This window comes from Siniperca chuatsi, linkage group LG2 (genome assembly GCF_020085105.1).
Source record: "Siniperca chuatsi isolate FFG_IHB_CAS linkage group LG2, ASM2008510v1, whole genome shotgun sequence".
NCBI classification, from domain to species: Eukaryota; Metazoa; Chordata; class Actinopteri; order Centrarchiformes; family Sinipercidae; genus Siniperca; species Siniperca chuatsi.
Window position 1 is genome coordinate 7,512,103 of NC_058043.1, and position 21,054 is coordinate 7,533,156.

Consider the following 21,054-nt stretch of genomic DNA (forward strand, 5'->3'; position numbering starts at 1 on the left):
ACACACACACACATATATGTTTGGCAGGCGAGTTGGTTACCATAACAACCAAACAGTCTAAGCAGGGTCACTGAGTGAATCAGATGAAATGAAGCCTACATGCATGTGTACGTGTGTGTTACTGCAGAGCAGACGAGAGGCTGTAACTCTCATACGACTGTTTCTGATTCTGTCCAGTGTGGATTTGAGACATCTCTGACTGTCCTCTCCTACAGTGTCCTCTCAGGACTGATCAGACAGCGGTCTGTAGTGGGAGCCAGACCGCTATCCAATCAGAGTGAAAGCTGCGTTCACATTAAGGTGGGAAGGATGTCCCTTGTGATGTGATATTCATAGATAGATAAAAACCTCTCTCAGTTGGGAGTCACCCAAGTTCAAACTCTGCAAGTATAACTCAAAGAGTTCATACTCCCGAGACCATTCGCTAAGCCCCGCCCCCTTTCGTTACTGTTGCTACGCCTGTAGCAGAGAGCGAGAGCAGTGGTGAGTTAAAAATGTCATGATAAGGAGGAAGTACAGTGTTTTCTATTCTCGCATAGGCTGAGTGCTGGTCAGATTATTACTGTGGTAGTATGAGGGTATTTTCTTACCTCTTTTACCTGCCAGGGGACAGACTGATCTATTGAGAATCCCCTCAGCAAATTCAAATAGTCTCTTTCATTGTGTTTCATGGTTTATTAAACTGATTTTATTTTCTTTGTGCATTAGAGATAAAGATTGACATAATACATTTATTGAAATAATCGTGGAAGGCTGAACAAAATGCACATTTCACATTTTACCTTGTGCTGCTGCAGCCTTTATATTAATCTGACAGTATTCAATTCAAACTTGTGCCATATTGAAAGTGATAAGACTGCAATTATGACTTTTACGTAAAAGTGACTCGGGTGCTTAAGCAGCTTCTCACTTCTAGCCAACATACATGGATTTTGTTGGCTAAACTGACAACTGTCATTAGCAGATTTTATCAGCTGTAGCTAGCTAGCGTATATTGAAAACTCTCCAGCTCCAGCTGACTTTTTAATCTTTCCATCTGATTTGTTTAGAAGACATGGAAATAAAGGAAACAAAATTGTCCTTGTATTGCAGAGCAGAGCTAGTTAGCCCTAGTGTTATAGTACAGTATTGTAAAACAGAACTGTAATTAAAATGTAATTTTTTGTAACATAACCCTTGGATGGCTTGCATTTCAAACATGTTAAGATTCATTTGCCAAACACTGGTTAGTCCTCTTCCTCAAATGCTTATCTCATGTAATACAGAAACATACTGTTTGAAAATAAAAAACAGTGAAGCATAAATCTAACTTTTGTACTGAACTGGAAGTGATTAATCCAGATGGAAGAGAATGTGATAGTTTTCAACTGTGAATTAAACGTAAAAATATAACCAGGAGTTGAGTCACAAGTGATTTGATTAGCTATTTTTGAGATAGTTTACACTTTACACACTAGCAACACTTTCTTGGGTTGCACCTGGGGTTGGAAACAGCGGATATGGACTAAACTGCCCGTGTGAGAGCCCCCTTATATTGGATCAGGTCTCATCTTAAATGAACTTCTCTTCCTGATCGGTCTAAAATCAATTTGTGCACACTGAGTTCGGGTAGATTCCCCCGAAACTTTGGACCCAATCTGAAACAGAAGAACACTAGTAGACACAATGGAGGGACTACATCTCCCAGCATGCCTTGAGTAGCACCTGCTGGAGGATCCTAACAGCTAGAAGATGGATGGTGTGTTTCCTCTGTTTCTGTGTGTATCGCTGCAGTACAGGCTCCCTCCCGCACATAGAGGCTTCTTGAGGAGTTTCAGTCAGAGAGGAAGCCATCCAGTGGGAGACAGCTGCATCTGATTGGCTGATGACCCTTAAAAGCCCACCAATCAGACACCATCCTCACTGTGTGACTGCATGTGTTTCCCGCTCCGTCTCTGAACGCACTGTCAGCCTGCGCATATTTTTCTGTTTGCAGCGCTGCACGCATGCATGAGTGTGTGTGCAAGTGTGTGTGCAGGATGCTAAAATCTGGAGCTGTGAAGGAGGGGGAGGGGCGAGGATAGAGACACTAAAGAAATAGATGAAAAAAGAAAGAGGGATATACAGAAGATAAGACGAAGGGAGGAGGACAGTGAGGAGAGGACAGATGCTGAGGAGAGAGTCATAGTGAAAGGCACAGTGAGGAGAGATAGACGGAGAGAGTGAGGAGGAGGAAGCGACGATCTGCTGGAGGAAACAGCAGCATCGTTAATTTTCATAGGAGCCAAGGCAGCTGTCCTCTGTTGCCGTGACGATGGGCTGCTGGCTCTCTGGACCGTGGATGGGTGACCAAACGGTGAGCATCCAGAGACCTGCCTTAATGTTATAAATTATGCTATGTGTGTTTTATGACGTATCATTTGAAGAAGATGGAACTGAGCTCTGTAAGGCGCATTCAGGTTTGAGTGTCTGTGTGTGTGTGTGTGTGTGTGTGTGTAGAGGCAGATGCAAAATGGCATCATTTCATGATTTCTGCAGGACTCTGCATTTGTGTGTATGCGGATAATAAACCTAATTTATGTGTTTAAATCTCAAACAGTTTGTCAAATTTTTTTGCAAATATGTAGAATTTGTGCAAGAATGTGGTTCATATTCGTCATCTCCATCTGCTGAAGGCTCACAGTCGTTCTGCTGCCGTCCTCTGTCTCCACACACAGGTGCCATTTTGTGCTTCTCAGTTCATGCTGTGTGTGTGTGTGTGTGTGTGTGTGTGTGTGTGTGTGTGTGTGTGTGTGTGTACGTGTGTGTCTGGTTGAATGTAGCGGAGGGTGACTCATGGTTGTGATGTGCTGGAGTTAACAATACTGTTCATGCGTCTAATTTGATGGCTGCTGATCTGCATATGTGTGTGTGTGTGCACGCATCTGTTTCATGTTCTTATATCCTGGTGGGGACTTTAAACTGAATGCACACTAACCCATGCGGACTTGTGTCACCGTGGGGACCTCAATTTTTGTACCCACGGGTAGAGACTGCTTTTTGAGGGTTAAGACTTGGTTTTAGGGTACAGGTTACAATTAGGTTAGGGTTAGGCATTTTGTTGTGATGGTTAAGGTTAGGGTGAGGGGCTAGGGAAAGCATTATGTCAATGATTGTCCCCCATGGGGATAGTGAAACAAACGTGTGTGTGTTTGTGAGCAGCAGGATGAGATTCATGTTGGTTCATAGGTGTTAACCCTTTAGTGCAAAAGTGGACACCATGTCCACATTCGTCATATTTGTCATACTGGAATAAACCCACCATCTGTCTGCAGGCAGAGCTGTGTCTTGTGACCCAGTTGCATAATGTCGACTAATTCAGAGTTTTCAGTTGTGTATTGTGTTTACGCTGACAAAAATCGTATCGTTGATGCCGTTTTCCCACAATGCATGTCTGGATTAAAGCATTCCTCTAGTGATTCAGTCTGTCACTTCCATAAAGTTGTTGGACTTGTGAGAGACAAATAAAAAAAAAGAGTGCAGCAGAGGCCGAGATACATTGACTTTTAGTCCTTAGTATGGGTCGACCTCCCAAAACACTGGATCCTACATTTCCCATAATGCAACCAGATAGCATCTTGTCATTAGACCCTCTCTGCCTGGTAAACAGCCACTCCACACCTCCAGTTTGTAACGCAGGCTTTCTGTTATACATTTATAGCCTTCATGCTCAAGCTGAGAGAACCCTGATGACATCACAATACTTTCATCATGTGTAAAATAGATGGAGTGCAGGTATAACATACCGTCTCTGGAGGTCATCTAGGATTCAGTGAATTAAACTGATCCAACACTAATACTAATGATGCTAAAGGATGCAGGTTGCACATTCAGTTGGCAGAGATCTGCTGCACAGTTCGACAGAAAAAAATTGTTGACCATTTTGTAAACTGTTTGACATTTGATTGAAATGATTAATTCTCGAGGTTTGAGATTCAGACACAGGTTTTCTCATTATAATCAGATGCTTTGACATGATCAGAAGATATAGTGAAGCTCCACTGATTGCAACGGTAAAGTGTCTCTGATAGTTGTGAATCCAGTGAGAATTCTCAACAACTGCAGACAGACAAAGTTAGTGTCTATCTGGTGAATACAGTGGAACATCGAACAGCTAAAGAACCAGATATTTTTCTCAGGACTTGGTGGAGACCAAACCAGAGCTAAAAGGAGAGTGAATATTGCACTGACAAACATGACTCCAGTGGGATGATCATCTTGCTCTGTGTCTGCTGGATGTGGGAATAGGCACGTGTTTGCTAACATCACACCCCTTCTCTACGTCTGTCTGCTTGTCTCAGGTGAGTGGGCGGAGTCTAGCACACCTGAGCCAGCGGGATGCTCTGCGGATCCTAGCGGCCAGTCAGCGTCCAATCACCATGCAGATCAAGGGTCAGAGGGGGTGTGGCACCGAGGCAGACAGGGGAACCTGGGAGCCCCTCCCCCTCAACCTGCAGCACCTCAACCTGCCCCTCCCACGGATGGGGGCGGGGCTTAATGCCTCCAGCCCCTCCTACCAGGACAGGTACACACACACAAACACACACAGAAAGATAATATGATGAGGATCTGTACAGTCTAGTAATAGTCTGATTTCTGTGGAGAGCTGTTAGCTATGACATTTAAAAAAAAATGCCTTAGAACTCAGCAACTACGTTAGTGAGCATAAAGTTATCATGATCAACAGGAATGATGGACAAAATGACTTTACTCAAACACTAAATGAGATCACACAGAGTTGGATGAGACATTACTTTGGATTGCTAACGCTGCTGCTGTGCTGAACCACCGTGCACCTGCGCAGTAAGTAGTTTTCAAACCACTGACAAGTACGTACCTCATGAGAGTATGCACAGCAAAAGAAAAAACTATCAGATATTCTAATGATATCTGAGGAAAATTTACTGTTTATGAAATTCACAAATCAGAAAAATAGAAATAAGAGTTATATTCTTATATTGGTTTTTTGGACTGTATTTAGTAATGAGGAAATTAATGTATGACATAATTCAACATACTGTATCTTCACCCTTAAGCTCACATTTCACGTCCACATAGTACAGAGGGTGCGCGTGACATTAATTTTGTCACTTGCCCGTATCTACAAATTTTTGCAGCTCAAAAATTATTACTGCAGGGAGTGTACACATCAACTGCACATGTGAAAATATGTTCGCATATGTATGCTTATGCTGTGTCATATAAACGGACCCATGTACCTGTCTGTTTTGGAGTATATTAGGGTCTTTAGTTCTGCTTAGTAACAGGATTTTAAACAATGATTTAGTCTTGAAAATGTCTTAATTCTGTGTTCTTGTCTCTGTCTCAGACATTATTACAGCCATCTGTCTCTGCCACAAGATCACTGTGATGGAGGACGGTACAGCTACCTGTCCACCTCCCCACGGGACACTGTGGACATCGGCCACCAGGTGACACTAAGAAACACACACACACAGCTCAGTGAATTGAATATAAATATTACAATTTAACTGCATCAATATGCAAAAAAAATATTGGACATCACTCCGGCCTTAGCAACAATCAATTTCAAATGCTTTGAATTGATCAAAACAAACACTGGTTTGTTCTGGGGATCAACAGACTGGACATTACCCACGCTGCATTTAACAAACATGGCTGACAAAGAGATCACCGATGCGATTTTAAATGCTCTGCCAATTACCAAGTAGAATGTCTGGCCGCCCCCACACAACTGTGATTGAACACCTACAGTGTGTAAAACTGCATTGAAGTTCTGCAGGAACAAAAAATGAAAAGACAAATTGGGAGATTGTGTCCTTTTTATATCGGAAAAAAAGATCAAAACGTCAATAGATTTTTCTCCATCACTCCATCCTAATCCACTTCTGTAGTGTTCGTCTGTAACTTTATTTTATCAAAATATGGCTAAATACACTAATTTTGCCTCAGTTTTCATGTACGGCCCTGTAGAGCTTGCAGGCAGGCACATAAAATATATGGGTAATAAATGAACTACCCATAAACATACAGAAGCTTTGTGTTGTTTATTTTCTTTGTTTCACATCATGAATCCCTCAGGATCCAGAACTGACTGGTCGTGGACCAAAGGGAAAGAACTGCCTGATGGGATGTTGCAATGCAAACTTAGAAGAACCTAACGGCTGCCACAGTCAGGTATCTAAAACTCTGCTATGTATCTTACAGCTAGGGCTGCATTTTGTCATTTTGCAATAACTGTGTCAAACTGAGTTTGAACACTGATTCCAAAATAATATTAATATGTAATATTTCAATAGCTTTCTCGTTCTGGGTAGAAATGACAGAAGCTGAGAGTGAGGGTTGTTGCAATGGTTTTTAATCACTCTATCTAAAGAAAACAAATATCAATAATTAATTAATTAATTAATTACTAAAAATGTATTTAGTGATCCTCAAGTGCACCACACTTAATGTGCAGAAGGTGTGGCAGTGCATTTTGGCCATTTTTATGGCACTGTGTTGCCCCCAGAGTGCATAAGGAATAATAATAATCTGTTTTCTACAAAAACCTTTATTGTCATTTAAAGTGTCTGGTATTTATTACTGTCAACATATTTGCTAAAAACTACAATGACTAGCTGTTTTGAGAAATTACTGAGCATTTCTTAAAAATTAAACTTTATATTTGTAAGCTGTATTTTTTATTAAGATTAATGTGTTCAGTAGGAACCAGTGCCACAGACAGAGTAAGGAAGTCAGAAAGTATTGAGAGATTACTAACATGCTGTTGGTTTTGGTCTCTTTTCATAGGATTTGTTGAAAAGAAAAATACAGAATATCGGCAGACTTATTCTTTAACTAAACTTCTCATATACATCAGTTTAATGTTGTCAATCAGTCATACATTAACTTTAATTACAGCATTAAATGAATAAAGTATTTAAATCAGGAAATATCTGATCAAAGAATAAATAGACTAAGAATATAACCAAGAATTCACAACTAACCTTCAGTATTTGACAGTTTCTCACTGCTACAGAGACATTTAGTCATTACTCAGAAGGTACTAAGGTCCCACACAGATAAAATCTAAAAATATGCTATCTATTTAGGTTATTTATAGTGTTTTGGTGTGTGTATTTGTGTAAATGTGGGGGCCTGTTGTTACAGACGGATGATGAGGACTTCATGCTGGAGAAGCCTATGGGCTTCCTGCCTGTTCACCATGAGCTGGACAGTGGTCTGGGCTGGACTGATGGCTCCCTCCACCAGGGGGACCTCTCGGGGCTGGAGACTGAGGAGGGAGGCCTGGAGGACTGTCATTCACATGGGGCTCTCGTCCCAGGGGTTGTGGGGGCTTCGGAGGTGGCGGCTCTCCTTCCTCTGAGTCCTTTATCTCCTCAGAGCTCAGTGACTCGGGCTTCTACAGCGTGAGCACTGGGGAGTTCAGGCACTTTCAGAGGCTGCTGGAGAAGCGAATGCGGCTGTACAACGCCAGGCTGCAACATCAGGGCGAACCCTGCGAGAGGCGGGAGCGGCGTGACAGCTGCCCCAAGAGCCACCGCGAGCTGCTGGAGGCCATCCCTGAGGCCCTGACCATGCAGCCTCAGTGTCAGCGCCTGCAGCTCGGGATGGAGGAGGGTGCTGGGCCTGTCATGGACCTCCCACAACGTGGCCTTTTCAGGTAGCAGCTGGCAGAATAACTGCCCCTGCAAAATTACAGAATAGGTGTAATTAGAAGATCAAATTTCATAACAACAGTATCTGGGGCTGGTTTCAGTACTGACAGTAGTGAGCACAGTTTAGTCCCTGGTTTGAATCTAAATTAGTTTAATAATGTGCCACTAGTTTAAACCATTTAAAAACCATTTTATATCAGTATGTCCCCGATTTACGCCAGCCTAAACCAGTTAATCCCTTGTTTAAACTAGGTTAAAGCCATTAAAAATCAGACTAAACCTGTTTAAAACCGGTTTAACTAGTACATCTCCAGTTTAGGTTTAACCCCTTGTTTAAACCAATTTAAAATCTGTTTAAATTAATTTAAAACCTGTTTAAGCTGATTTAACCCACTTTTTTTATACCAGTTGAAAACCAGTTTAGTCTGATTTAAACCACTGGTGCAGTTTATCTATGGTTTAAAACCATTTTGAACCAATGAATAAATATTTCAAAACTGTTTAAAACCAGTTTAAACAAGATTATCTCTGTCTCTTTAATCTACATTAAACCAATAATAAAAAATAAAATAACACAGTTAACACAAGTTTTCTGGAGTTAACGAAGCTGAGCTGTTCAAATGTTTGAAGCTAAAAATTTGTGTTAATTTTCCAAGAATACCTAACGAATTAGTCAAGAATTTCATAGCTTTGTGCAATAGACACAGAAACTTAAATATCTATATGAAGTTCATCTATTTGTTAGATTGAAGTCTGTTTTTATTAAACCACCCCCCTGACTTCTGAACATCTATGTCCTCAAACATGTTTCGATGCTGTTTGTTTGTTGACTTCGCTGTTTGTATTTCCAGGGTTTCATCGGTCCAGTTCCATAAAGCTGATCGGCCCTGTCTCAACCGTCACAGCTCCAGCAGTGGAGCCCTCTTCAACCCCTCCCACGCCCATGCCGCAGTCTCACGAATGACTGCCCCTGTCCTCTCCACCTGCAGCACCCCCTCCAGCCACCGGAGACCACTAGTACCCATGCAGCAGCACCACCAGGGCTCCAGTTCTGTGGGGCATGCTGAGAAGAAGCCGAACGCTGCACCATCGCCCTCCTCCGCAGGAGTACCGCCGCCGGGCCAGCCACCCAGCTTCCCCCTCCTACTGTGCAGCAACCCTGCACCACTGTGGAGGTGTCGCGCCATGTAATGTCCTGCCGCTGGGCCTGCCAGAAGAAGGTGAGCTAGTAGCAGGTGTGATGGCTTCCCAACCAGCAGGCCTGGCCATCTCACCCCAACAACACCCCACATCTTTGGGGCATATCAGGGGTGCCAACACCCATGAGAGATGCTTTGACAACAATCCTAACAGCCAGATCACTCATCACGACTGGTGGCACTCACAAGAAAGACGCTTGATGCCTGAGCCTATGGTGACAGAAAGGGACATAGAGATCGAGAGGGAACTGGAACAAAAAAGGCAAATGCAAAAGGAGAAAGAGCTGGAGAGGGAGAGGGAGGCACAGATTCAGGAGGAGATGGACAGAGAGAGGCAGCAGGAGCTGGGGAGATGCCGAGCCAGAGAGCAGCAGCACCTCCAGAGTTTGGTCCATCCTCCTCAGGCTGGAGACGTCAACGACACCTGGCCGAAACCAGCCAGCCGTCAGTGTCAGGGTGGTGGGGGTGGCAGAGGTCTCTACAGCACCCTAGAGGGCCACACAGGGGCTGGCTCTGCTGCTGGATGGGATACAAAGAAAGGACACATGAATGCAAGTTCAAGCCCTAATCCCAGCTCTGGTCTGCAGCCTAAACTTGATCTAAGCTCCAAACCCAGCACAACCTCACGGATCTCCAGGAGCCAGCTCTTGAGAGATCGGGCGTCTCAGTTGGCGGATGAACGCAGCGGGATGAGCACAGATGAGGAGACCAATACCGACATGCTGATGGGTCGGTACTGGAGTCGAACGGAGAGGAGGGAACACTTCCTGTTGGCTCGTGAGCAGAGGCAGCAGCAGCTGCAGGCCAGAGGAGTGACTATACGAGATGCCATCAGCAGGGGAGGAGCCATCACAGGAGGAGGAGGAGCCTCTTTTGGAGATGGAGGTATGCTGGACAGCAGAGTGGGCGGAGCTTTTGCAGAAGGGCGGTGCAACACGGTCCTGGAGCTGAGTCAGAGGAAGCTGAGTCGTCTGAGGAACAGGAAGCTGTTGGATGACTGGACGACAGTAGAGGAGCTGCTGACTCATGGGACCAGGCTGGACAACCAGGAGGACATGCTGTGTCCCAGCTCCCTGCTGACGGTCACCACCGTCTAACTGCATGGACACCATGTCTAACTGTAACTCTGTGTGTGAGTGTGTGTGATGTTAAGCTAACAATACGACATTTTTGTCCTCTTGTTCTGTCTTTGCCAGAGTCAGATGTGAAGATGGATATCAGTTTCATCTCTCTGTGTCCAGTACAGAGGTAGGTCCAGGTCTAGCTTAGCACAAAAACTGGAAGCAGGGGAAAACTACTAGCCTAGCTCAATCTGACAAACAAACAGCAGTTAACTGGACTTGTTAATCTTAGCTCAATTTATTTTAAATAACAGCACATTCTTAAGGGCAAATTATACTTTCATACTGCATCTGCATAAATTCCGTCATCAAGCTAACTCAAGCCCAAATTGTACTTTAGGATGTTTTTATGCCACCCCTAAATATATGACTGTGCAGACTGTACGCACACCGTTTGCCATCTACCCTATTGCCAGTGCTCTTCTTTGAAGTATTTTAGAGACTTCAGTTATCCACATCTCTGTACTTGAAGCACAAAGATGAAACTGATATCCATCTTCTCATATGACTTTGGGGAAGACATGAGGATTTACAGAAATGTTGGACTGTTCCTTTAATGAATGTGCGCAAGAGAGGGAACCTCACTGTTATCGCTGTACATCACCTAAACTGATAGCTTTATGTGTGGGTGTGTCACCATTGTACAGCACTCTGGACAAAATGTGTGTGTCAGTGCATGACGCTTGTAATGACAAACAATCTAACAAGGTCGGATGAGCGTGTATGTTTGCATCATGTGTTTCATGCTACATCTTATGCTACATGTATTTCACAGAATCTTTGACAAAATTACAAAAATTTGGGTTTGGACTCAAATCCTCAAACAGACCATGAGATTTTGGGGAGCAATACTGTTCTGCGTGATGTACCTAGAAGTGCACTAACAATAGATCACATACGACTACTTTTACATCAGGGCCACAGAACACATCAACTGTAGCAATGCAGACAATGACAACTGAGATTTGATACCAAATCCTGAATGGTTTTTATAGAAACTCTGTTTACAATTAAAATATCAATCGGTGGGAGCTTTTGTAACTAAAATGTTAAAAAACGCGACCTGATTTACTTGCTTGTGTAACATTAGTCAAACCGTGTTGATCAGGGATGGGGAACAATGTACCACGGAGGTTTGCAGAGGATTTCGACCACAGCTTTGATCTGTAAAATCAGCTGCTGTTGTGTTTTGGGTGGAGTTTATGCTGCATTCACATCATATCATTCAGACCGTACTTATGTGCAGGTCAGTTAAACACATTCACGCCAACCTCCAAGTTGTAATTCTGAGTTGGAGGTATCAGGAATTTCTGACAGCTACGATATGTCCCACTTGGTGAAAAGAAGAAATGACAACAAAAACATTGGCAAAATGGTTGCAAAGTCACCACCACTGGCAGTTACATCTAAATAAGATCCACTATTAATACTGATACTGATTCAGATAATTAAAAAGCAGCTATACACTTCTACAAATTGTGTTAGGGACTTGTAACACAAATCCGCAATAGCATATCTATTATCTAAAACAAATAGGTCATACTATAAAAATAGGTAATTTAGACTTATTGTCAATTTATCTGTCACACGGCTAGCAACCAACTTGTTTCAAACAGCGCATGGTTGCCAAGGTAGGTGGTAGCAGGCAGACACTCTTGTGAATGTGCACAGTTATTTGCGATGATGACAGACCTTTTTTAATGTGCTACTGCAGCTCGCGGTGTGACCATGGTCACAACAGATACCACACCAATTAAAACAATACAGCTAATGCATCCAGCTAATTTTATGGGCATAAGTAGGCCTACCGTGAATTATACACCTCTTCGCCTTCAAAAAATATCAATTAAAAACAATGGTCTCTGACCATCAGCTTCAAAGTTTGATTATCCAGTCTAGGCTATGTTTATGATATTAGCTGAACTTGCTATTTTAATTGTGTCATATTTCTAACCATTCTCTCTATTTTCAGCTACAACAGCCTTTTTAAGCTATGTGATGAGATTAGAGTAGATGGACAGCCGACAGTGCCCTGCTGCCACCCAGTCAGTAGCAGCTGTAGCTGCTCGATGTCTAAAAGCACCAGTGTGAATGTTCCAAAGTCGGAATAACGGGAGTTTTTTTTCCCTCGTTCTGCTGACATGGCGTGAATGCAGCACAAGATTTTTGGCCCTTCATGGTTCATGGCTCCCTGTTCCTGCTGTTGTCTTTACTGTTGGCAAGATGTTTACAGATCTACCTACCCAGGTAACAGCTTATGCATGTTTACTGAAATCTACAGAGATGCATTGACTGTGTGGAGAACATTTTAACGAAAAGGAGATACACCTCAAGTCAACTTTATGTTAGGTTGTCCAGACTGCTGCAGCGTCTGTACAGTCAGGACAGACAGAGCTCAAGTCAGCGTTGTTGACATTCCACTAAAAGAGAGTGTGAGTAAATCTGAAATCTGCTGATTCCAGGTCTGCAGTTTGGGAAAATGTGCAATAATACCTCAAGCTAGTTTTAATACGACAATGACAGTGTTGTGTTTGCGCTACGTGTCAGGTATCGAATGCAGTAACTCATTTTAAATCAAACAGATGCACAAAAGTGATGAGTCACCACAAGTGCACAGTAATCCTAGAATCTAAAATGGCAAGAGCAAAGGTTATGTAGATATTTACATTATTTCTTTACATTGTTTTCCATGAGAGGGACCTAAGAAAACAACTTTTTGCACATCATTTTTTATACAAAAAGTTTTCCCTACCTTTCTGTACCAGGGACCGAGGCCAGTGGAACGACTGTAGATAGAACGACAGTGTGTGTTGATGTTTTCTTTATAAACTATCATAGTAATTTATGGAGGAAAAAAAAATCTGTTTATTGTCATTGTGTTGGACATATTTCAATATTTTTCTTGTGATGGTTACAAAACCAATGTGAACAGTTTTTATGATCTTTGAAATCTTTAAAAACTACTTAATTTACATAAAAGCTGGTGAAACTTTGATTTATCATTTTCAAAGAGTGAACACAAAATGTGAATATTATTGTCTCTTAAAATGGCTTAATTGAATTTTACTGTTGTTTTGTGTCATTATGACATGTACATATTGATTTTGTCAGAAGGTGCAGATGAGGTTGGAGTAACAGGAAAAGCTGATGCCATCAGACGCCTCCAGTGGTTTATCATGTGATTCTGTAGGTTTATAGCTGTGTTATGGAGGCTGTATATACAGCACAGAGATTAACGTTGTAGTATTAGTACGTTTAACACTCACAATATTGTCAAAATTCATGGAAAGTGGTTCAGTTTGTTCTGAATGTTAAATGTGGCATCCATGAATTATGAGTAGGATCACTGACGCTCTAATGCTTAAAGGACCACTACGACATTTTAGATAAACCTTGTTCTCTGTCCTCTCTAAAGTCAGATGTTTCAGATGGATCAGTTTCATCTCTGTGTGTCCAGTATGGAGATGGGTCCAGGATGCGTTTAGCCTAGCTTAGCACAAACACTGGAAGCAAAAAAAAAAACCTTCCAACAACTCCAAAGCTGTCCAATTTAAATTTTGTTTAATCTTATTAATTGAACAGGTGTAGAAATAGAAATATAAAAAGAAGAAGTTGTAGTTTTAAAGGATGTGTTTAGCTTAGTTGGCACAAAATTGGAAGCACAGGGATGATATTACCGTCCCTAGAGCCATGTCGCTGGTGTGGCTAAAAAAATCCCCACTTTCTAACAACTCCAAAGCTGTCTGATTTACATGTTGTATCCTGTTAGCTAACAATCTAGTCATCAATCCAACAATTTGCGAACTGCCTCAAGAAAGAGCCAAAAGCCTAAAATGAAGGAGGCTGGCTGATACACTTCCTCTCTGGCAGAACAAAAATTGCAACAGAAAAGGCATTTTTCACGGAAGACATTTTGACATGTCACAGTAGGAAATGCAGAGGTGTAAATGATGAAATTAATATTGGCCGAATTCCTTTTGGTTGCTTTGGTTTCAGGGTCCTGGCATGCTGGCTAACTTTCATACTGTCATGGCTTACTGGGACACTTGAGTCAAACAGAACCTTTGTTAAATGCCATTAGTAACATCTGTGCTTTTCCTACTATGACAAGTCAAAATGTCTGCTGTGAAAAAGGCTTATAGAAATCTGAAGTGAAACCAAAACTCGGGGTTCTATTCCACAAGTAAGAAAATCAAATTCAAAATAACAGTGACATTTTTAATAACGCAAATTAATAAAATACAACCAACGGTATTCGGTGGAGTGGTTTAGTGAACATTCAGATGCTCTGTAGGATGGTTTGTGGTCAAGTGTGATAGGGGATCCAGTATTTTATCCAGTGTTCCATGCGTTTTCTAAAATATGTCTTCGTTAGAGGGAAAGCAAATTCTTGTTAGTGATGTAGCTAGCTTTATGTCTAGTGTTTGCCAATTCGTAGTGTGAATGGGCCCTTCAGGGTTAGACTTTCAGTAGTAATCAGGGTAGCCAATGGTGGCTACCATTGTTCTAACCAGCAGTGACTGACGTCAACGTCATTTTTAATCAACACAGAAGCTGTAGTAGTGGTTGCTAGGAGCAGTTATCTTGTCGATTCAAGAAGCATGTTGATTTAAGAGCTGTTTTCAGTAGCCAACATAATCATGCTTGGGTACATTTTTCTTACTCGTCAACCCCCCCCCGGCTTAGTAGTTTTTCCAACCAGGAATACAGCCATCATTCAGCACAACACCTGGCATATTCAAATTGGGGATGTGAGAGAGATTCAGAGGTCTGGAACCAGGCTAAGCTGGGCATAGTGACTGCATGCACTATATAAAAAGTTCTGTCCTCATGGAGGGGTTGCCAGGCCTAAGTAACCGGCTTGTTTAAATCACAGCTTTGGAGTTGCTTGAAGGTTTTCTCTTTTGATCGAGCTAGGCTAGCAGTTTTGCTGTGCTTCCAGTCTTTGTGCTAAGCTAAGCACGTCCTGGGTCTATCTCTCTACTGGATGCACAGAGATGAAACTGAGATCATCTTCTTATCTGACTCTGGAGAAGACGGAGAAAAAGAGGATTTACAGAAATGTAAAACTGTTTGTTTAAAACACTTGGAATCAGACGTGGAAGACGTGGAATCAAACCACCACCCTGTTTGTTTCCACATTTTCCTTCTCTGTGACTCTCTGTGTGGCTGTAACTCAAACAGTCTGAATAATGGATGACGAAGAAAGAATTTTTCTTACCCACCCGCTCCCCCCTTCACTCTCTTTGCTTACGTTACACAAGGACACAGAGAGCTGAAAATAGCATTGCTGTCCTCATGTGATGTGAAATTAAAAGCACACTGGAGCGGAGACACTTGCTGCTGGCGAACTCAACACTTGTTTTACTCCATCTGACAATCCCTCCATCCAGCCTGCAACACCACCTCCATCTGTCTGTGCAAGAGTACTTTTCACAACAGCAAGCTTTTTGGAATATGATGATGTACATGTGATTGTAATAAAGAGATTTTAATTAGCTATGACATGGTGGTTTTGTGTTTTCATTCATATGATATTTGGGGCGTCTTGATGTTCAGATATGAACAGTAAACCTCTGGCTTGAATAGGTGAATTAATGTATGTAATACATTATTAAGTGAGGCCAAATTTTATATGTACAATATATTAAGTAAACAGATTTGATATACACATTGATTCATGTTGGCTCACTCATTTCTTAACCATTAAATAAATAAGTCAAGACATTTTTTCATCAAGGACTGCCAAGGTTTGGATAAATGCTGTTGGTTTAAAAGCCCAACACAAATCCAGAGTGAACTTTAAATAATTGTTGACAGTATTTGATAAGGTTATAAGGGATGCAGATGGCATTCATAAAAATAAAAAAAAATTACATAATTGCAACAGATATATGCTTCTCTTCTACAGCTCAGGATCAAAGAAGAAAAAAAGAAAGAGGTCAATATAATTCACCATGTCACATGATAACAACATAGCCATCTCTATGACACGTGCAAACTACCGCAAGTATCCATTGTTGCATTTGAATTACTTATGTTATTGATACAGCTGGATTATGAACGTCTTAGTTTGAAATACATATATTTTATTTGAAATCTAAATGTGGTAATTTTGATTGGATCGATGAAACTGGATAAACTGACATCATCTATGTCACTCTTTCTGCAGTGATTAGTCAATAAACTCAGTGGGGGCATTTTCAATGGGCCTCTCATTATTTAAATGTTTCTTCTTTTTTTTTTTTTACATTAGAGCAGTTATCAGCTCCAGGTGTTTTAGGAGATAACAGTTTACTTTAATCTTTTCTCTTTCCAAGAGGCTACACATTGCAGCTAAAGTGATGGGTAATGAGAAACACTTGTACAGAGCTCCAATGGGACAAAAGATGAGAAGACCTCTGCCCTGAAGAGACAGGGGTTAAGAAGGAATGTGTTGGTATCAAAATATTCAGAATGAATATTACATAATAGTGGATATATGGCATTAAGTTACACTTCAAACTTTGACACCAAGAGGTCTGAACCAAAAATATGAAATTATATTTCATATTTCTTGCAAATTTTCAATTTTGTAAATTTAGATATATTTTAGGTATATATTCTTGTTAACAGCTGTCTATAGTCTCAGCAACAAAGGACATACATGATAGTATAACTTAATGGAAAAATAAGATGTATATAAATAGAGATTTTCTGATAAATACGTTTTTAATGCTTTTTGTCTTGTACACTATTTCATTACATACAACAATTGGGTGGGCTGGAATAGTTAAAAACACCTGTCATCACAGAGTCTAACAGGCTATTGGTACACATGCTGTGTGAATGTGGTGACCATTTTTAAACATCTTGACCTGACAAAGATTCAACTGGGATCAAAACAATGTAAGTTTAAATAAATGTATGGTTTGGAGGCAGCATGCATGTATTACTATTTTAATAAAATAAGTTACACCTCAGAGGATTTCAGAAGTATTGTAGACTACAGTTACATATTACTGACAAATCAATGTTTCACTGATGTTTTGAGTTACATGTAAGTCATTCAGTGATTTATATCCTACAGGATATAAGTGAGTCTTACACTTTGACTGAATATAGAGTCTCTGATCTTTTGTACATGTGATGCATTAAAGTTAACTATCGTCCCCTTCTTATATGACCACTGAGCATGTGGAAGCTAAGCATTCAATTTTCTTTTGCCCTGCTCTCTGATTGGCTACAAACTGTGAGAAACTCCAGCCAGACCCAAACCCACACATTCATATGGAGATGTGGGACTATAAATAGGAGGGATGAAGCCAGCAGAGATCAGATTCTCTCTACAGAGACCTCTACAGCTCAGAGATCCAGCCATGGCACCTACAATCACTGCAGCAATGACCAATTCTCAGGAGCATCTGACTCTGACCCACAAGGTAAACTGAAGATTCAAGAAAACGTAATGCTTCATGAAAGGTTTCTTTGTTAATGCTAACACTATACTCCAGGATAAGTTTATTAATGACTTTGTTCTTCTTTCTGCAGCTCAGAAAGCCTCTGGTGGAGAAGTTACGCAGAGAGCGAATCAACAGCAGCATTGAGCAGCTCAAGTCTCTCCTGGGTCCAGGAGACATCCTGGAGATGACCGTTTGTGTCCTGAGACGACTGCAGCAGCAGCAGCATCAAGCTGTGGACTCAGCAGCTGTTGATCAGGGCTACTCCAGGTGTGTCCAAGAGGTGGAACACTTCCTGTCCAAGGAACAGGTGAAGACACAGTCCCAGAGAAGACTTCTGACCGACTTCAACAAGCTGCAGTCTTCCTCTGATAAGAACCTGAGAGAGGCTGACTTCTCTCTTCTGAGCTCCACAGTCCAGACCAGCATCACCACAGAGAAGAGTCCAGCCAACAGCGCCCCCTGGAGGCCGTGGTAGACACCTACAGACTGGAGTGACTACCAGACAAACTGAGACGACCACATTGGTCAAAGATTACTGGACTGAATTCTATGAAATTTTATGGACTTGTTCTTCTGTATGAACAGAAGCTGTATTTTGTGTGTTTTCTTTGTGCAAGATGACATTTCCTGAGGAAATGACAGCAACAATATCTTTCAAGTTAAGAAAGAGAACATCTTGTCATGCATGTTGCATGAACCAAATCTGATTGCATCAGCAATTATTATCATGCCTCACTGTACTTCCAGTATTGGAAGTATATAATGCTATGGTAACATCTATTATCTTTTGATTGTTATTGATCAGACGGATCAAAAAACTTTAACTGTCCTTTTTGTGGACATATTGTCATAATGGACTTTCCCTCACTTTATGTGATTACTGAAAATTGATCTGTTGTAAGATCAGTATGTTTCTCCTTCTACTGTAAAAGGTTTGTTTAATATCACAGTTTTCCAGTGACAATGTAATTTGTACATTTTGAGAATCAATTGAGTTTAGTGGTTATTAAGAACTATGTGACCTGTTGTAAGGTCACGTTATACTATTTTTCTATTTTGTTCATTAATTGCAAATGTTTTGATCCATTTGGGGAAAAAAATCTCAAAGGACAGTGAGTACTGTGTCTTCAAATATTGTAAATCATTTGTCTTTTATAAAGACAGCTGTTCCTTTACTCTCTCTGAGTACAGTGTGTCTTGTAGAAATCTACAAGTTGTTGTTGTTGTGATGTATCATCACCTCTAGTTGGAACTTTTTTACTTGATGTGGCTCATTGTGCCTTGTTGAATAAACAAACACCTCCTGTCCTTGTGTGTCATGGTTACCCATTTTATAATGACGAAAGAGAGACTTTCTACACTTATTTTCATTTTCACTTAATTGATAGAGGTCTGCATCACTGTTTCTTCCTTTGATTGACAACCTAAGATAAAATTCAGCATATACAGTAATTGTTAATTCATAACATACCTGTTTAGAGTAAATCTAAGTAAAATAAATTTTAATGTATTTCAATTAACATTTTGATGAAGAGGGATCATCAATGCTACGTCACTGTATTCATATGGAGTAAGTCAAGTAAAGTTTGTTTTGCTGCACCATTATTTTGGTATAACGGTTAGTCACAAGTGTTTTAATATATAAAGTTTAAAGTTAACCATTCTCTCTTTAAAGAGGTCTGACATTGTATCTAACAAGGTGCACAATAAGACACACTTCTATTGTTCCTCCAGTGAAAGGACAGAGTGTGGGAAACCAGAGGAAACTCACTCACAGAGCCCTGTGGGACAATACATCCAGACCTTTGCCCTGAAGAGACAGAGATCAAAAGGGACCCTGGTTCTTAAAATTGGAATTTGTTTTAAACCATACCTTTGGTTGTAAATCTTCCTCTGATGTAAATCAGCATTATCACTTTTTAGAATATTGTCATTTCATTTCATATTGTCAGTCAACCTTCAAGTCTGTCCTTGACTATGGAGATATTCTGTATTGTCATGTTGACCCCTCAACACTTCAGCAGTTAAATCCTGTGTATCATAGTGCATTACGCTTGATCACAAATGACAAATTTTCTACTCATCATTCTTCTTTGTATCACACGGTTGGATGGATTTCCTTACAGTCAAGAAGAAACAGCCATCTCCTGTTATTCATCTATAAAGCTCTACTGTTGAAGCTTCCAAACTACCTCACATCTCTTCTCTCATTTAAATCTAGTAACTACAGTACACAATCCAGTAACTACTTAACCTCAGATATCTCCCATGTACCCACTAATGTTGGCAGAACTGGTTTCAGGTACTATACACCTTTTAAATGGAATGAACTGCAAACTGCCCTCAAACTAGAGTCCTACATTCCCCTTGGAGATTTTAAAGCTTTTTATCTGATGTATTTTTAAGATTCCTGTAACTGTTTTTATACTAATTCCTTGTTTATTGTGTTGATTGTGTTCTTCTGAATGTTTCTTGTTCTCAGGTCTCTCATGGAAAACAGATCTTAATCTCACTGAGGCTGCCTGACTAAATAAAGAAATAGTTGGGTTTTTTTTTAAATCATCGAGTGAGAGCCAATGTTTTTAGCATTGTCTTTTAAAAAGTTTCACTTATGTAATTTAACCTGTAAAACACATTTAAACATAAGAATTTGGTTCATTTTACTTAACACTATGTTTCTCAGAATTACGACCTGTGATACTCGGGCTTTGAACAGCAAACAGCTGAAACATAAAACTACGGCACACGGTTCACATGCCTAGAGGCTGTTGAGAAATATCTAGTAGACCACTTGAACATAAAGGACATTGAGAGCAAACCAGAACTAACATTGCTGAATAACTTATGACCATTTTTAAGGTTCATTTCCCATGTTAGCAAGAAAAGTCAATTTTCACAATTCCTGTCTAGTTAATTATTACCTCAGAATCCTCAGAAAGTCCATTTGTAGGGGGGCACATGCCTATTTTCTGCTAATGGACGGAGTGTGGGAAAGCTCTGGAGAGCAGAGTTGAGTGTGAATGACATTCATCCCACCAGCAGCCAGCAAATGATTCTCCAAATGGATTTGGCACACTTCAGGAAACAGCTGCCCCCCAGGAAACCTCCCACCCTCGTGTGTAGAGCTGAAATTTAGATCCAGTTGATGATCAGTAATGAGGCGTGATTATGACTGGAGGTTCGCAATGTATGACAATAACAATGATTGGACTCAAGATATGAGATGGTAAGTCATTTTGGTGATTTTCTATCATAGACTGTTCACCAAGATTTCAAATTTTGCTAACAGTCAGAGCCAACCAATGGCATCCTTTCCCTCCAGATGGCTGGTGATGTCAGACTCTGTTTCTATAACAACACACGGCCAGCATCTGTCACAGAAGTCCCTTTGTGCTTCATTGACCACATCATACAGGGAGTCAGTGTGGGAAACTGAGCTCAACCTGTTACTCACACTGACTACAAGGCACGTGTCAAAAGGCTGGACAGCAGCATGGTTATTGTGTTGAGTTTCTTTTACGTGCCTTAGTGGGCATCACAGTCTAACATCTTATATTACTGTTGTGCAAAATCTTATATTTTTGATTAGGCAAAATTAAAGTGAAACAGATTATGTTAAAAACAAAATGAA

The 21,054-nt window shown here is 40.8% G+C and overlaps 3 protein-coding genes across 5 annotated transcripts in view; 2 read left to right on the forward strand and 1 right to left on the reverse strand.

The window, feature by feature from the left end:
• LOC122883340 (ATR interacting protein) overlaps positions 1–21,054 on the reverse strand; it is a 57,067-nt gene that overhangs the window by 17,975 nt on the left and 18,038 nt on the right.
• On the forward strand, positions 1,504–14,596 carry LOC122883361. 3 transcript variants are annotated; one of them, XR_006379614.1, is made up of 6 exons: positions 1,504–2,335; positions 4,320–4,543; positions 5,348–5,450; positions 6,082–6,177; positions 7,153–7,666; positions 8,513–8,708. XR_006379614.1 is itself a non-coding variant. In XM_044211942.1 (5 exons), the coding sequence occupies exons 1-5, from the start codon at positions 2,294–2,296 to the stop codon at positions 7,414–7,416; spliced, it is 729 nt and encodes a 242-aa protein (XP_044067877.1). In that variant the 5' UTR covers positions 1,504–2,293; the 3' UTR covers positions 7,417–7,687. The 3 variants fall into 3 exon arrangements, 2 of the variants coding, with proteins under 2 accessions (XP_044067877.1, XP_044067864.1); XM_044211942.1 differs by lacking the exon at positions 8,513–8,708 and having other exon boundaries at positions 7,153–7,687; XM_044211929.1 differs by lacking the exons at positions 1,504–2,335; positions 4,320–4,543; positions 5,348–5,450; positions 6,082–6,177 and having other exon boundaries at positions 7,421–7,666; positions 8,513–14,596.
• Positions 17,245–18,731, forward strand: LOC122883398 (transcription factor HES-5-like). The gene is made up of 2 exons (XM_044212026.1): positions 17,245–17,402; positions 17,512–18,731. Exons 1-2 carry the CDS (start codon positions 17,280–17,282, stop codon positions 17,896–17,898), a joined length of 510 nt encoding a protein of 169 aa, XP_044067961.1. The 5' UTR covers positions 17,245–17,279; the 3' UTR covers positions 17,899–18,731.

Excerpts from the sequence above, each read along its gene's own strand:
- LOC122883361 (XM_044211929.1), top strand. The coding sequence starts at position 8,722 with ATGCTGAGAAGAAGCCGAACGCTGCACCATCGCCCTCCTCCGCAGGAG.
- LOC122883398 (XM_044212026.1), top strand. The coding sequence starts at position 17,280 with ATGAAGCCAGCAGAGATCAGATTCTCTCTACAGAGACCTCTACAGCTC. Across the intron at positions 17,403-17,511 it reads ATCTGACTCTGACCCACAAG|CTCAGAAAGCCTCTGGTGGA; the intron begins GTAAACTGAAGA and ends TTCTTTCTGCAG.